Below are 15747 nucleotides of genomic sequence, written 5' to 3'. Positions count from 1 at the left end.
GTGCAAATCAGATCACTTTATCCCAGTCTACAGAGGAGGACACTGATATTTCAATGATTTCCAAAGAATGCCTTGACTGAGAAGTCTTTTGAGTTTGTTTTATTTTCCACCTCACTAAATGCAGATAGAGACTCTTGCTTCCTGAATGCCAAATGTATCATCTAAAAGCTGAAAACTCTGAATACGTAAGACACTCTCAGTGATGGACAGTTCTGTGTATATTTTATGAGACCACAGGAACAACTGAACTAGCTCACTTACTCAGAAATTGATCCTCAGACAAAATATTAATGATGGTGGTAGCCATTTATTTAGCATTTATTGTGTATCTAGCCCTTTAATAGGGAATTTAATTTCATAACAACCCCAGAACGTATCCTTCAACAGATGGAAATCAGAGACACAGAGAGGTTTATGTATTTGTCCAAATTTGCAAAATAAGTAAATTTTAGATGGGATGTCAGGAGGTGCCAACCCTAGAAGCAGTGTGTTTTGATAGCTGTGTGTGTGTGTGTGCTCAGTCATGTCTGACTCTTTGTGACCCCATAGGCTATAACCCACCAGGCTCCTTTGTCCATGGGATTTTTCCAGGCAAGAATACTGAGTTGGGGGAGATAAATTAATAAAAGGAGGTCAGAAGGTAAGGATGAATGTAAGAAAACAATGGGTGTGATCTAGATTAGATTTAGAATCAAATCCTTCCATAGACCCTTGGTCTGTACTTAAGTAACTTATCCACTCAGTACTGTCTGATTTAAAAAGAAGTAGGGACACTGTAGTGAGACATAAGATAGAGAAGACAGCACTGTAAAAAGGGGAGAGGAAGCTTCATATTCCAAAGCTGGAGAGGGACAGGCCTGGAGGGGAGTGAATCATAGATAAGGGACCATGTGAGAGGAGGGAAGGGGGGCTGGATGGCTGGGGTGGATCCAGACTTGTTACCTGGTAGCTAATCAGAGGGGTAAAGAGGATACAGTCAAACCTGAAATCGCAATAAGGCACTCTTCCACAAAGATTGACAGTGAAAAGACTGGGAGTAGATAGATCAGTGGGGACATGATGCTAGTGTCCAGGAATGAGGTATTGAGATTAAAATAGTGATTTGTCAACAAAGGTCCGTCTAGTCAAGGCTCTGCTTTTTCCAGTGGTCATGTATGGATGTGAGAGTTGGACTGTAAAGAAAGCTGAGTGCCAAAGAATTGATGCTTTTGAACTGTGGTGTTGGAGAAGACTCTTGAGAGTCCCTTGGACTGCAAGGAGATCCAACCAGTCCATTCTGAAGGAGATCAGCCCTGGTATTCCTTGGAAGGAATGATGTTAAAGCTGAAACTCCATTACTTTGGCCACCTGATGCGAAGAGCTGATTCATTTGAAAAGACCCTGATGTTGGGAAGGATTGACGGCAGGAGGAGAAGGGGACAACAGAGGATGAGATGGCTGGATGGCATCACCAACTCAATGGACATGAGTTTGGGTAAACTCTGGGAGTTGGTGGTGGACAGGGAGGCCTGGTGTGCTGCGATTCATGGGGTCACAAAGAGTCGGATACGACTGAGCGACTGAACTGAACTGAACTGTGGAGAACAAGGGGGCTTCCCTGGTGGCTCAGATGGTAAAGAATCTGGGTTGGGAAGACCCCTGGAGGAGGGCATGGCAACCCTCCTGTATTCTTGCCTGGAGAATCCCCACGGACAGAGGAGCCTGGCAGGCTACAGTCCATGGGGTCGCAAAGAGTTGGACAGGACTGAGCGACTAAGCACAGCACAGCATAGGAGAACAAGGGGGCTTTCCTGGTGGCTTAGTGGTAAAGAACCTGCCTGCAATGCAGGAGCTGCAGGAGACATAGGTTTGATAGCTTGGTTGGGAAGATCCCCTGGAGGAGGGCATGGCAACCCACTGCTGTATTCTTGCCTGGAGAATCCCATGGACAGAGGAGCCTTGGTGGGCTACAGCCCATGGGATTGCAAAGAGTTGGACGTGACTGAACGACAGAAAAACAATAACAAGGAGAACAAGAGGGAAGCAATCAGTGAGAATGATGCTGGGAAGAAATCAACAGAACTTGACTGTTTGGGTAGGAGGGAGAGATGGTGAAACTGACCTCAGGTTATGGTGCCCAGGCATCTAAGAGGAGAATGGTTCATAAAATACGAACTCCAGAGGAGCCGGCTGCTGCCTCAGCCTTAGCGCTTCTGTGTCTTGTGTGTCCCTTTCACATTTTGTTTCTTAGCCTCATTGCTCTGGTCGAGTTGCCTCAAGGACATCCCTTCCTGTGCAGTGTGTTGTCTGAGAATGGAATTTCCACCCACAGAGATTCCACCCATCCTTCCTGGGTGGAGTCTTTCGCCCTGCTGTTGCTTACATCATCCTTTCCATCCAATTCTGCCCAACGTGTACTTCCCACTTGACACCCTTGTCCCAGTCTGTGTACCTGGAGCCGCCAAGAGTGCAATCTGTTATTCAGAAGTCCCCTCCGAGCCACCATCGACGACGAGCACTGAATCTTCCCAAGCGCTCCAGTTCACCCATTTTGTTATTTTGCCTTCTTGTCCATTATTCATTTTGGTTTGACTTTTTATTTCCTGTGGTGCTCAAGCTCAATCATTCAGTCGTGTCCGACTCTGTGACCCCATGGAGTGTAGCTTGCCAGGCTCCTCCATCCATGGGATTCTCCAGGCAAGAGTACTGGAGTAAGTTGCCATGCCCTTCTCCAGGGCATCTTTCCGACCGAAGGATCGAACTTGCATCTCCGGCGCCTCCTGGGCTGGCAGGTGAGTTCTTTACCACTAAGCCTCCAGGGAAGCCCTGTTATTTCCTGTAACACTTCATTATTTGAATCAGTGAAATCAGGTACATTTTCATACGTAGGGAAATAAAATGTGTCCCCAGAACTTATTTAAAGGACTATTGTCAAATGTTTGAAAAAAAAAAAAAATTTATCCATTCATTTTCTTGGATTTTCAACTGGAAAACTACTCCTTCATCTTTTGTTCCCTTTTATTTGCTAATGCCAGTACAACTGATTCCACGAAGGAAGTCCTGTGTTTCTGCACACATTCCGTCTTCTATCAAGGATCCTCCTGTCCTTTCCTCCCCTAAAGCTGAGGACACACACACACACACCACACTCAGGAAACTCTCCAGTTCACACACACACCGCACTCAGGAAACTCTCCAGTTCACACACACACCGCACACGGGAAACTCTCCAGCTCACACACACACTTCACTTGGGAAACTCTTCAGTTCACAAACACACCTCACTTGGGAAACTCTCCAGTTCACACACACACCACACTTGGGAAACTCTCCAGTTCACACACACACCGCACTCGGGAAACTCTCCAGCTCTTAAGGCCCTGCTGTGCAAGGATGATGAATGCCTGCAAAAGCCACACCTTATCTTTCTTTCCAGTCTGTTGCCTGGCCAAGCTTAGTCCAATCACTAAAGCCTGTTTATTAACCATTCCACAAGTCTGACCGCCAGCTCCTCTCACTTTCTCAAGACTTATCTGCCTCTCCATATTCTGTTTACTCAGCCTTTGCATTTTACAGCAAGTCACCATCCACCTTTTGTGAGCCACACAAATGCCGCATGTCACAGATCACGCGCTAAAATCCTAGAAGTAAACAGCAGGCTGTTCGGATTTGCAGTTTACAACTCCCTGGCTGTGTGGTATTAAGCCAACTGTCCCCCTTTCACAAGCTCCTGTGTGACCAGCAGGGAGTTAGACACAAAGAACTTTGGGGTCCTTTCCACTCCAACAGCGGGTGATTTTTCTCATCCCCAGTGGTGGATCTCAGAAAGAAAACACTCTGCAGCTGGCCGGATGCGTCCCATCCACGGGGCCCTCTTTCCTCCCGGCATTTTCCTTTTCTTCCCAAGGCTGCCTCCATGATGGCTGGAATCTCTTACAGACTTGTGGACTTGTGGACTCCTACAGACTCTACCAGAGTCTTCCCTGGTCTGTGGCCCTCAGCCACTTTCCCCAGCACTCTGAACTCTCTCCCTGGCGTTTTGGGAGCCTGAGGCCCAAGAGCAGATTCAGAACCTCCATGTCATTCAGTGCAAACTAACGCAGCTCCTGCTGTCCTTCGGGCTTTCCATAGGCATTGTTCAGAGGTAATTGCTCAGGTAAAACGCCAGGAAAATATCTATCTGCCCATTGGTGCTTCTGGGGAGCTCGTGGGCCAGACTCAGGCCCCTCCCTGTAGCAGGCTCTGCCCTCAGGGCGGTGAGTCATAAACCAGGCAGCTGGGATCAGTAGTCACTCCCTCCCAGCTTCCTTACCAGCTTGGAAAAAAAAAAGTTTACAGCTCACACCAACCCAACCCCTTTGCTTCCCCAGTTCCCGGTGCCCAGCCTTCCCGGAAAGAAGAGACAAGACACCCTCTTTCACTTACCTACGCTCCCCAAGGGTTCTTCCTTCGGCCCTCACCTCACTCTGGGGATGTTTCCCTGGAAATTCTGCCAAGTGAAGGGATGCTGTGCTTCACCCTCTTCCCAGGAAGAGGCTGGAGAAACTCCCACTCCATAATTGGCATTGGAAACGGGTGGGTTGGAAGAAATGGGTCGAAAGCCATTAGGGATAGAGAATGTTTTCCGTCTACCTGAAACATGACTAACTCTGGCGTCTGTCTTCCTTTAGTTCATTTGCTTGTAACCTTTGGCCCCTTGGCACACCTGATTTCAGGAGATTACGTTAAACAGCAGGCTTTGCGCCGCTGCAATCACGCAGCTCCTGAGTCATATTTATAGCAGATGCGGCTCTAAGGTAACTGAGCTGTGTGAGTGATAGGGTCAAGTCACCACCGGCAGAAGGATATTTACCTAGAGGTGTGGACAACCAAGTGCAAGCTCGCCCAGGCCTCAGTGATGTGTCTCCGGGTGGGTGGGTGAGGTTCCGTTTTGTCTATAAACGGCTGCTGCACCAAAATACTGCATTTCTAATCTGACTTCACAAACCAGAAGAAGTTATGATAAGGAGAGCATCACTAAATAGAGACAATTATGGGTCCAAGAGGACACTGGGTTTATTTCAGGGGGATAAGTATGTGTGTGAAAGAAAGAGAGCCAGGGAATGTAACTTCTTTACATTTTCAAAGACTTTTAAACAACTTATATCCCAAAGACTAATAAAAACAAAACAGGGACCTCCCTGGAGGTCCAGATGTTAAGATTTTGCCTTCCACTGCAGGAGGTACGGGTTCAATTCCTGGTTGGGGAGCCAAGATGCCATGTGCTTCGTGCCCAAAAAGCCAAAACATAAAACAGAAGCGATATTGTGACAAATTCAATAAAAAACTTTAAAAAATGGGCCACATCAAAAAAAATCTTAAAAAAAAATCAGTCATCCTAGGACCAAAGTCCATTTTACTTTGTGTTGTGGATATAGGAGTTGTTTAAGAGAAAATGAAATCAGGGGAAATAAACACATCTCCAACTGTGAGCCTTCCAGATACTGACATGTAAGCTGATCTTATTAAAGTCATTATAAATGACCGTGACAGCGTAAGTGCTGAACTCTAAGAATCATAACATCACAGTTAGCTCTAAATGAAAAGCTGATGGTGAAAATAACCTTTACAAAACAGCTTTCTAAGTCGTGTGAGTGGATAAAATTGACAGACGGAAATTCAGTGGGGTCAAGAGCCCAAAGGAAGTGACTCAGCATATATCTATAGGATTTTTAAGCTCCAAGCTTGATAAAGTTCAGCAAAGGAGCAGTAAATAGGACTCCTAAAGACACTGTGCACGCTTTTCCTCAAAAAAAAAAGCCAACAAAATACCATCTATCGTCATATGCACCTCAAATGCAGTCTGTCCAGAAAGTGCTGGTTAAGAGTTGTTTTCATAATTTCTCATAAGGAATTGCTAGGTTTCTAATGCACTGATGCCAAGAAGGGGTAAAAAAGAAGAACTTGAGTTAAATTCTGAAAATCTGAAGAAGGAAGGGACAATATCAAGAACTGTGCCCAACTGTTTGAAACCCAAAGTATAAAAATGTAGTAATTCAATTCAGGAAACATTCTTCACACCTAAACTCTTTTGCTGTTGTTGTCGCTTGTTTTTTGTTTTTAAAACAAAGGATCTAAAGACAAGTGGAAATCAATTGTCTCTTAATTTCCCAGATTAGGTGAGGATAACCTGATTAAACAAACATCTGTTAAATACCTCAAGACAATTTCAGCTTTAATAGAAGTCAGCCTAAGGGGACTCAGAAAGCCTTAGCAACTTCAAGCAAAGAAGCAGTCACTTAACTAAAAACATTTTTTTTTAACATGTATATCATTCAGAAGTTGACATTTTATCTCCCTGGGAAAGTAAAGGAGAGTTTGCCTAGAAAATATAAGGTTGGACATGGCTCTCTTTGAGTCATACGGCCAGTGTTCAAATACTGGTATGAACAAAAGATCTGGATCAAAATTACTGTTATTGCTATTAAGAAGAATCAGTTGTTAGTTTACATATAATATATACATTTAACATATATTAATACTTAAAAGCTAGCTTTATGAAAAGATGTAAAATCTCAATTGAACTTCTCTCAAGTCATGTCTATTTTAGACTTTTTAGCACTGTCAGACTGTTTAGGATAAATTAGTATTATTCCGAACTTTATTAACTTAATAGTGATAACTTTTCTAAAGATTAAGTAAGCTAACTTACATTTTAGGATGGATTGTAAACAAAATGTGTTATCAAAAGTGATACTTTTATGTCATATCACAGTTAATTGGGTATGAGACCAAATTTAGAGTATTATTCTTACCTTTGTATAAAGCTGCAGTGCAATTCTACCCTGAGGGCCTCTAAAGATAAAGCATGGCAAAGGAAGAGGCAACCCACTCCAGTATTCTTGCCTGGGAAAGAAATCTCATGGACAGAGGAGCCTGGCGGGCTAGAGCCCATGAGGTCGCAAGAGTTGGACATGACTGAGCAACTAAACCACCACCGCCAAAGATAAAGCCGAGGGGTAGAATGTCCAGGATGGACCACAATGTGCCCACTTAAAAGATGACGGTACCATTGCTGTGTGACGACTCGATATGAGGAAAAAGATGTAAGCAGGGATGTTCTCCACCTGAGAAAGGCAAACTGATGGGAGATAGAGAATCATGCATCACAGAGTCGGATGGGAGTCTGGAGGTTACGTGGCTCAATTCTGCATTTTGCATTTAAGGAAACCAAGAAGTAGGCAGGCTGCGTCGTGGTGAGGCAGTAACTGGAAGTGAGGTCTTGTGACCTGGATTCTAGGATTCTGCACCATGCTCTTTCTCACACAGAGGATGACGCAGCGGTGATGACACCCTTCCAGTATCTAAAGTCAAAATATAAAATCATGGAGGGTCTGAGTAGCAGTTCCACATTCACCGAAACTAGCTTAGACCTTAACTTGTGGGTTCAGTTAAAAAAAGGTTTGGAGTTTTCATTACCCATCAACTCATTCTACTTTCTGATACAAACTCTGAGGCCATAACAAGCAGAAAAATTCCCCAAACTCTCCACAGTCAAAGAAAGAATCAGCCACTGACGTAACCCAGTCAGCATCGTGGTCTTTTATAACATCTGAACCACGGGATCCCATGTTCTGAACCTCACTCAATGCTCAGGAGTCTGGGGAGAAAACACTCAGAGAAGTGCCAACTTTATTAGAGTGAGAGCGTATCACCTCACATAGCCGACGACAGACCCCAGAGACCCAGGCACTGACCTTGCCCAGTAATTACGGGATATCTCCAGGGTTGGAAGATACCTTAAAAGGTCACCGGGTTAACCCTCCCATCTGATTTGTTCATCCTCCTTAAACATCTCCCTCCAGATTCTGTTTAACATACGGCCATGATGGAAACTCTGGTCAGCTCTGAATCTGTACTCTGAAAGCGTTTAGCTGCAGAGCAGGAGAAGTAAAGTTCCTTGGCTTAGGCCCCATGGATCCCTTTTTCTATGAGAAAAGGTTCTCAGAGTCCAGTGCAAAGTCCCTCAAAATCCCCGCACCAAGTACAAAGCACAAAAAGAGAGGAGGCTTGGGACTAGCTCCTGGCAGCTGGGTGTTGTCCTTGGGCTTTAGAAGGCCTAGTTCCTGATGCACAGAAGGCCTCCACCACCATGTCCTGGGCCAGCCCTGTCCAGGAACATCTCGTCCTTAAGCTCGGGGGTTTCCTCCCAGAAAACAGCTAGGTCTGCTGCTCCACGAGCTGTAGCTTGGCAGTCTTGACTCGGTGGGCTTCCTTCAGGTTCCGTGCGCGGACCTCTGGGTTGGAGATGAACTCTACTTGTTGTAGAGGGAACCAGCCTTGCTCCCCATCGGACAGTCTCACGCCTTCCAGCCAGCCTATGGGCATAGGGTGGGTGGGAAGAAGAATTACCTGCAAAAGACTCACAGTAATTTCCCCCGGACCTCCTTCCTGGACGCACTTGTGAATTGAAGGCTAAAGGAACTGGAGAGTCCCCAGCATGGGGAATTCAGCCTCCCGGTGTACTCGCCCCGGCTGCTCTAGGTCTGATACAGTCTGTAGCTGCCCACCTCTGAGCCTTCTCCACTCTTATGGGTGAGCTGTATTTCCCCAAAATATATGTTGAAGTGCTAAGCTCAAGAGCCTCAGAATGCAGTCTTATTTGGGAGCAGAGTTGTGGCAGGTATTATTAGTGAGGTTAAGATGACGTCATACCTGAGCAGAGTGTGCTGTTCATTCAGTATAATTGGTTGTTGTTGTTTAGTTGCTAACTGTGTCCGACTCTTTTGTGACCTCATGGACTGTAGCCTGCCAGGCCCCTCTGTCCATGAGGATTCTCCAGGCAAGAATACTGGAGTAGGTTGACACTGCCTTCTCCAGGGGATCTTCCCAACCCAGGGATCGAACCCAGGTCTCCTGCATTGGCAGGTGGATTCTTTACCACTAAGCCACCTGGGAAGCCCAATCTAATTGGTATCTTTATTAAAAGAGGGAAATTCGGACACCTACACACACACAGAAGGAAGAAATAGTGCTTGGACTGATACTGCCAAAAGCCAAGCCAGCTGGGGCCACCAAATCTGGAAGAAGCAAGGGAAGACCTTTTCCTAGTCTTCAGAGGGAGCATGGCCAGCCCAGCACTTTGACTCTGGACTTCTGGCCTCCAGAACCATGAGAGGATACATTTCTACCCATTTAAGCCACCCAACTTGTGGCACTTTGTTAGAGCAGCCCTAGGAAATGAGGCCGTCCACCCACATCATCCCACTTTCCATACCCAGCCTGTCCCCTGTGGATTCCTCTCTTACCATCACTGCTCTGCTGGGTCACCATCACCACGTCTGCCTTCTCGAGCGCCAACTCGTCATTCTCTCGGGGTTTGTAGGCTCTAAGGCACTGCACTTGTGGGGAGTCTTGGAAGAGAAGACCGTGACAGGGGTAAGGAAAGGCAGGAACTAGAACATGAAGGAGGACCCGCAGGGGTGGTAGCTTGAGAGGACTTGGAGGAGAGAGAGTTTAAACTGTTGAAAGTTACACACAGAAAGACAATTGGAAAAGTCTCCATCTTCTCCCAGGGAACGAGATGGGTGATTAAGAGATAGAAATGCCATCACTGAAATGAATCAAAGATTCTCTCTAGTAAAGATGAGTTGAGAAACAGGTTGTGACTGCCTTTTAATAACCACTGTTACAAAGAACTGAGATTCTGCTAAGCACTGAAATCCTCCCTGTGTCTTTCATCTGCATTGGATTCTGAACTCCTGTAAAACTGTCTACAACAAACCATTTATCTTTTACCTAATTGTTCCAAGTTTGTGTTCTGCCTCTCCAACTCCATTGTAAACTCTGAGACTCATTTTTCATTCTTCTCCATGGTACATGTTGTGGGACTAAATGAGACTTATCCAGTGGGCTTCCTGGTATAATCTAAGCACCGCATGCCCTCTCGTTTTGGTTTCCTTTTCTATAAATGACTGAGCTGATCAAGATGACTCAAGGACATTCTGGATTTTCTGTGGTTTTGTGATCCAGGGGAAATTTCCAAAGTTTTGAAGTTCAAAATTGAGAAGCCCCAGAGTATGCCTGACCCACAGTCTTCTATCTTACATGGGTTTATAGCTCTTTACACTTTACCACACTGCATTGGTTCTCTTAGAGACTAAATAGACCATGCACTGTTACCTGTACTTAGCTTGTCTGTATCTCCCATTCACAAGATCACAGTGATGCAGCAAGAATTGTCTTGTTTTCTTTCTCTTCTGAGAAAGTGAAGTGCAGCAGATGGATTGCACACTGAACAGAACTCCATTTATATCCTAGTTCTCCTACATCCTTTCCCAAAGTGCCCTGTATTTGTTTGTTCTTTGGAGTCACTAAAAGTTCAGTGTTCCTTTGAGTTCAGTTCCTCTCTGGATGTAAATTAGAGTCCTTGCTGGAGGACAACTATGAGGCTTAACACAGACACTTCCTAATGAGTGGGTCTGCGGGTGCCTGGGGGTGCCTGGAAGCCTAGGGTAGAGGCAGGGTCTCAGGTCGTCCTGTACAGGGGAGGGGTGCTCAGGACATATCTACTATATTGCTATACCCCCCAAACCCCACTCCACATGGACTTTCTCCCCCTATTTCCCCAAGACCTTCAAGTCAGTGAAATTTAGGCAAACAAGTAGCAGGATAGACTTAAAGGGATGAATATTCAAAACGAGTGAACTACTGTCCAAGACAAGGAGTGTATGGGGGGTGGGGTGGGGCACTGCCACGGCCATGAGCAGTTTTAAGCAGATGCCTCTTGGTACCACCCAGCCTCCTAAACTGCATCCACAGCAGACTTCTGACCACCCCTCCCTCTCTCTTGGACTCTAACCCACCGTAACACTCCAGAAGGTCCAACTCCTCCCTCGGCATAGCCAAGGCTGAGATCCAGCGAAGCTTTTCACTTCTGAGAAAACAAAGCAGGGGCACGCTTCAGCAGCAGCTCTGGGGGTACAGGACAGGGGCAGGTGATGGGGAAGTGGAGGGACCGTGGGAAAGACTTGTCTAGTTCAGCAATATCCAGGACAAAAATCAGTGGGGCTCTGCTGGGATGGAAATTTGACCAGATCATGAATTACACTTTCATGTGTCTTGTCACCATTTCTCTTTCTCTTTCTCTTTCCAAGCTTACCCGCTTAAGGACATCTTGTGTCTTTCAAGTAGAGGCATAAAGTCAATGTCAATTGTGCGTATGTAGATTTTCCATTCGGGGAAGTCTACTGAGTGAAATGTTCAGCTCAGTTGAGCTTCCCTCTGCCACTCTGCATACTTTTTGACACTCTGCCCACCTTCCTTCAGTCAAGATCTCAGAGACGAAATTATTCTGTAATCATAACTGGGTCAGGTAGCTCTATCTACCTTTTTTTTTGGTCATGTAATAATGGGTTGGTCAAAAAGATTGTTCGGGTTTTTCCATAAGATGTTATAGGAAACTCCAAACGAACTTTGTGGCCAACCCAATATGATCTGAGGCTAATTCTGTAATTATCCGAAGGTTTCTGTACTATCTGAGCCTCTGCCTCCAACCACGCTGGAGTAACTGAGAGCTGACACTATCACTGTTCCAGGAAGATGCTACCCAAAGCAGTAGACAAAGAATGTGAGTCTGTATCCGATGATCTGGCTTTGGTGGTATTTTGCACCTGTACAGCCCCTCTGTCCTGTAAGTGGGACAAAATCGTAAAGCATCTACAACGTGAGGACCCTCGGACCATTAGGTGTCAGGTCAAACGTTTCAAAGAGGAGGTTTCTTATATCTTCTGTAACAGCTGTAATAGCTACAACTGTTCATTATGGTAGGTACTGTGTACCAGACTTTGAGACATTATTTTGAATACTCTTTGCACTGCAGGCATGGGTGAATATATTTTATTAATATTATTATTATTAAAGAGATGAGCCAATCATAGTTCTCAACACTATGAATTTCTGTTCAATAGAGGACTGGATGGGAAGATGGGAGCAAAGAAAGCTAAAGGCACCCAGTGCTTATCTAATTCATGGCTTATTCACGCATACACCCTCCAGCCGTGGGCACTGAGGAATTTCTGGCTCATACACATTCAGTCGTGGATGTCAGTAAACCAATTATGCACTTTGTCCTTCTTAGCATAACAGATGCTAAGCCTTGGTGGTAACAGCGACTTAACACCTTCTCCCACCCCCAGGCTCCTCAAAGTCATCTATCAGCTCTAGGAGTTTGGGTTTAGGCTGGTCTGTAGATGCTCCCTGGTCCAAAACGGACTGACTGGTGCTGTAGCTGTTTTCTGGACATGTTTTCTGCCCTGATCCCTCTTCCTTGCCCGGCTGTCTTCCCTCCCCACAGCTCCCCTGAGCAGCCCCATCTCACTGGGTCTCTGTGCGGAGGAGGAACTCGGCCTGGGAGCCCTGGGCGTTGCGCTGCAGGAAGAGTCGGAAGAGGTTTTTGTGAGCTCCATGCAGCTTCATTTCACACTTTTCCCCACGGACGGCAGAGAAGGGAGCATGGTCGAATACCAGGAATCGGCTACCCCTGAAAAACACAAGGCTTTTCAGCCTGACGCTGGGGTGCTTGGACTTCATCCACCCGCTTATCTTTACAATTCAAAATCCCTGTCCTTAGCATGTTCAGCCTGTAAATTCTCATCTCCTCATGCTAAGATGGTGTCAGCGTGCCCCTGGAAGGGATCTGTCAATGGCTTGGCAAACTACGTAGCCAGGGCAATGGATGTTCACCACTATAACAAGTTGAAGAAACAGAACCAATATAAAGTTTCTAAGGACCAGAGTTAGGATCTGGAACTGGCTAAGTATTGCTAAGCTAGTAGGCTGAGCTCAGCCCAGAATGTGTGTTAGTTGCTCAGTCGTGTCTGACTCTTTGCAACCCTATGGACTGTCCACCAGGCTCCCCTGTCCATGAGGATTCTCCAGGCAAGAATACTGGAGTGGGTTGCCATTTCCTTCTCCAGGGAATCTTCCCGACCCAGGGATCGGACCCAGGTCTCCTGCATTGCAGACAGATTCTTTACCATCCGAGCTACCAGGGAAGCCCAGAGATAACATACTTATTCAAAAAAGTGATAAAGCCTAATACGCTGCATTTTGTCATGCCTGTAACATGGTCGAGGTCCTCCTGGGTGATCTTGGGATATAATTCAGTGGGATCCCCCTCTTTGGCTTTGGATCTTTCTTCCTCTTCTCTAGGTCATGACCAGGACTCCATGGGGCAAACCATTGAGAAGGTTCCTCTATAGGACCAGGACCCTTCTCTGTCCCCTTTAGCCCTTCCCTCTCGCCTCATCCCACTTCCCCCTCGTGTTCTGGCCTCCCATTCCAGTCACTGACTCTCGGGGCCGAGACAGCAACAGACAGTCGTTGAAGAGGTGCAGGTGGACCGGGCGGGTGGTCAGCTTCCTCCGCAGCGCCTGGGAGACGCTGAGCTCCAGGGCCGTCAGCTCCCCACTCTTCACCAGCCAGCGCGACTGTGAAATGAGCGGGAATATCTATACGGAGCAGGAAAGAGAAAGAAGGTGGCGTCACACACAGGATACGCACGAGGCTTTCTCCCAGGCCAGCCTTCATCATTGTGCCTCTTCCTCCGAAGTCCCACCACCGACAGTGATCCCTTCACATCTTCCTCCTTGCTCACAGCCCATCCACTTAAACTCTGCTTCTCTCTGAAACATCTGACTGCCGCTGTCTCCTGACTACTGCTGGGTGGCTCCCAGGTCCCCAGCTCATGCAAATGGAAGATGCCCTAAGGTTCAACCCAGGAGAGTGACTCCATGAGACCGCTCAGCTGTGGAAACTAGAACTGAAGAAGAGATGGGAGAATCTGACTGGGACGGGGGGACGATGCCCCAGAGCTGAGACCAGTATATGATGTGTCTCGTAGAAGTTAAGGGTTAGAGTGCTTCTGACGTCTGTTCTTTCTTTGATTATAACCTGAGACATGAGAGGAGCAATCAGAAACAGATGTGGATGAGAATACAGAGAACTCAGTGGGGTCTGCCTGGAATTTGCATAACATTAAGGGTGCTGGACACCGATGAACATGTAGATGAGGGATTTTCCTCTCCTCTGGGGAGGTAAGGATAGTATCTGAATAGAAATTTGAACGTGGAATGTCTATTTTAAATCTGGATTTAGATGCCAGATTTTAGCCCTATATCTGGATTCAATTTTATATTGCCTTGGTTAGACTAGATGGAGATGTGATAAAATACTGAATAATTCAACTACCAAAAGTATATCCTTATAAAGGTATACATTGATAAGTTCTCTCTCTTCTGCCCAGGTGTCAAAGGTACTCTCTCCCCGTCCAGTAACCACTGTCCTTTATTTCTTAGTTATCTTTCCAGAGTTTCTTTATGAATACACAAGCAAATACATATAGATTTTTATCCTACTTTTTCACCAAAAGTAAGATACTGCAATACATATACAGCTGCATCTTCCCTTTTCCCCTTAACAATATTATCATGGAGATTGAACTTTGCTGTGTGACTCAGGGAATTCAAACCAGGGCTCCGTAAAAACCTAGAAGGGTGGGATGGGGAGGGAGAATGAAGAGGGAGGGAACATATGTATACCTACAGCTGATTCATGCTGATGTTTGGTGGAAACCAGCACAATATTGTAAAGCAATTATCCTTCAATTAAAAATAAATAAATTATACATATAAAAAAAAGAAGTAGGCATGCGGGTATTCCAGAAATAGGGCAGAAAAGAAGGTGTGCAGCAAGGAGCTTAGAGGCTGGGATACTGTGAGCGAGACTGGTTCTGTGTTAGAAGGTGACCCATGGGGACCCGAGGGACGAACTTACTTTGCACTCAAACTCAATCTTCTGGCTCAGGTAGATCAGCTCCTCCGTCCGTCGCATCCTCTGGACATTGTTATTGCAGTCTCGGATCAGCTGTGTGTTTAGCAGGGCAAGGAGAGAGGAAGAGAACCATGTTAAGAGGCTTTAGCTTCAAGTCCCCTGCAAGAAATCTGGAAACTGGCTGTGATAGCTCTCATCGTTCTACTGGCCTGGAACTGAGCAAAGACAGGGCAAGGATGATGGCCTACTTTGTGGAGACCTGCTAGAACATTCCTGGCTGTGTCAAAGGAAGATGTAAACTGGGGGTTGTCCCTCCGTGTGGACTGTCCTTGCAGCTGGCAGGCGTGAATGCTTGGAGGTTTGGTGGGTACAGTGAGGCAGCTGAGCGATTGCATTGGCCAGGATCTGTGCCTCCTGGTGTCATGGGCCGGGGCGGGGGCAGACTTCTCTGAGAAGGACAATCAGGGAGTCCGAGCAGGGATGGTGGCCGCCTACCTCCTCCAGGGCATGGTGTGCTTTCGTGGCCTCTGCTTCCTCTGCAGAGCCGGGCTGTGTTCTCTTCAGAATGTTCTATAGAACAAGGCGTAGGCAGGAGGCAGGTGGAGAAAGGGATGGGCAAAGGGGAGGAAGAGGTCAATGGAGACGGTCAGGAACCAAACTGTAGCAGCCAACCTTTCTGGGAAAGGAGGGAGGGGGCCGTGGGGAGATGGCTCACTGTCCACCAGGCGTGGGAGCATGGCACAAGGAGGGACCAGCCTTTGGGTTCAAGGGAGCGGGCTGAGGGGGGATTTGCAGTACCTGGAGCAGGAGCTTGAGACGGGTGATGCGCTGGAAAGGCAGAATCAGGAAGGACTTGAGGGAAAGGCGCTGGCAGATGGGGGCACTCTCCAGCTTCTCCAGGACCTCTCGGAAACTGCTGTTGCTGTTCCTGCAGGGCAGGGAGCCTCGGGTGAGGAG

The 15747-nt window shown here is 46.7% G+C and overlaps 1 protein-coding gene across 1 annotated transcript in view; it reads right to left on the bottom strand.

Annotated features, from left to right (window-relative positions):
- Positions 1 to 5009: 5009 nt before the first annotated feature.
- The window catches only part of ARHGEF5 (Rho guanine nucleotide exchange factor (GEF) 5), a 32934-nt gene continuing 22196 nt past the window's right edge, over positions 5010 to 15747 (bottom strand). The window contains exons 9-16 of the mRNA XM_010844866.1: positions 15589 to 15718; positions 15286 to 15360; positions 14794 to 14883; positions 13312 to 13469; positions 12338 to 12499; positions 10824 to 10894; positions 9267 to 9371; positions 5010 to 8336 (exon numbers count right to left, since the gene is read on the bottom strand). Of these exons, the coding sequence (XP_010843168.1) occupies positions 8179 to 8336; positions 9267 to 9371; positions 10824 to 10894; positions 12338 to 12499; positions 13312 to 13469; positions 14794 to 14883; positions 15286 to 15360; positions 15589 to 15718 (949 nt within the window). The 3' untranslated portion in view covers positions 5010 to 8178. The remainder of the gene's footprint in view (positions 8337 to 9266; positions 9372 to 10823; positions 10895 to 12337; positions 12500 to 13311; positions 13470 to 14793; positions 14884 to 15285; positions 15361 to 15588; positions 15719 to 15747) is intronic.

This window comes from Bison bison, unplaced genomic scaffold (genome assembly GCF_000754665.1).
Source record: "Bison bison bison isolate TAMUID 2011002044 unplaced genomic scaffold, Bison_UMD1.0 scf7180017864211, whole genome shotgun sequence".
Lineage (NCBI taxonomy): Eukaryota > Metazoa > Chordata > Mammalia > Artiodactyla > Bovidae > Bison > Bison bison.
Note: the sequence above shows the minus strand (reverse complement) of the source record. Positions and strands in the feature narration are given on the sequence as shown.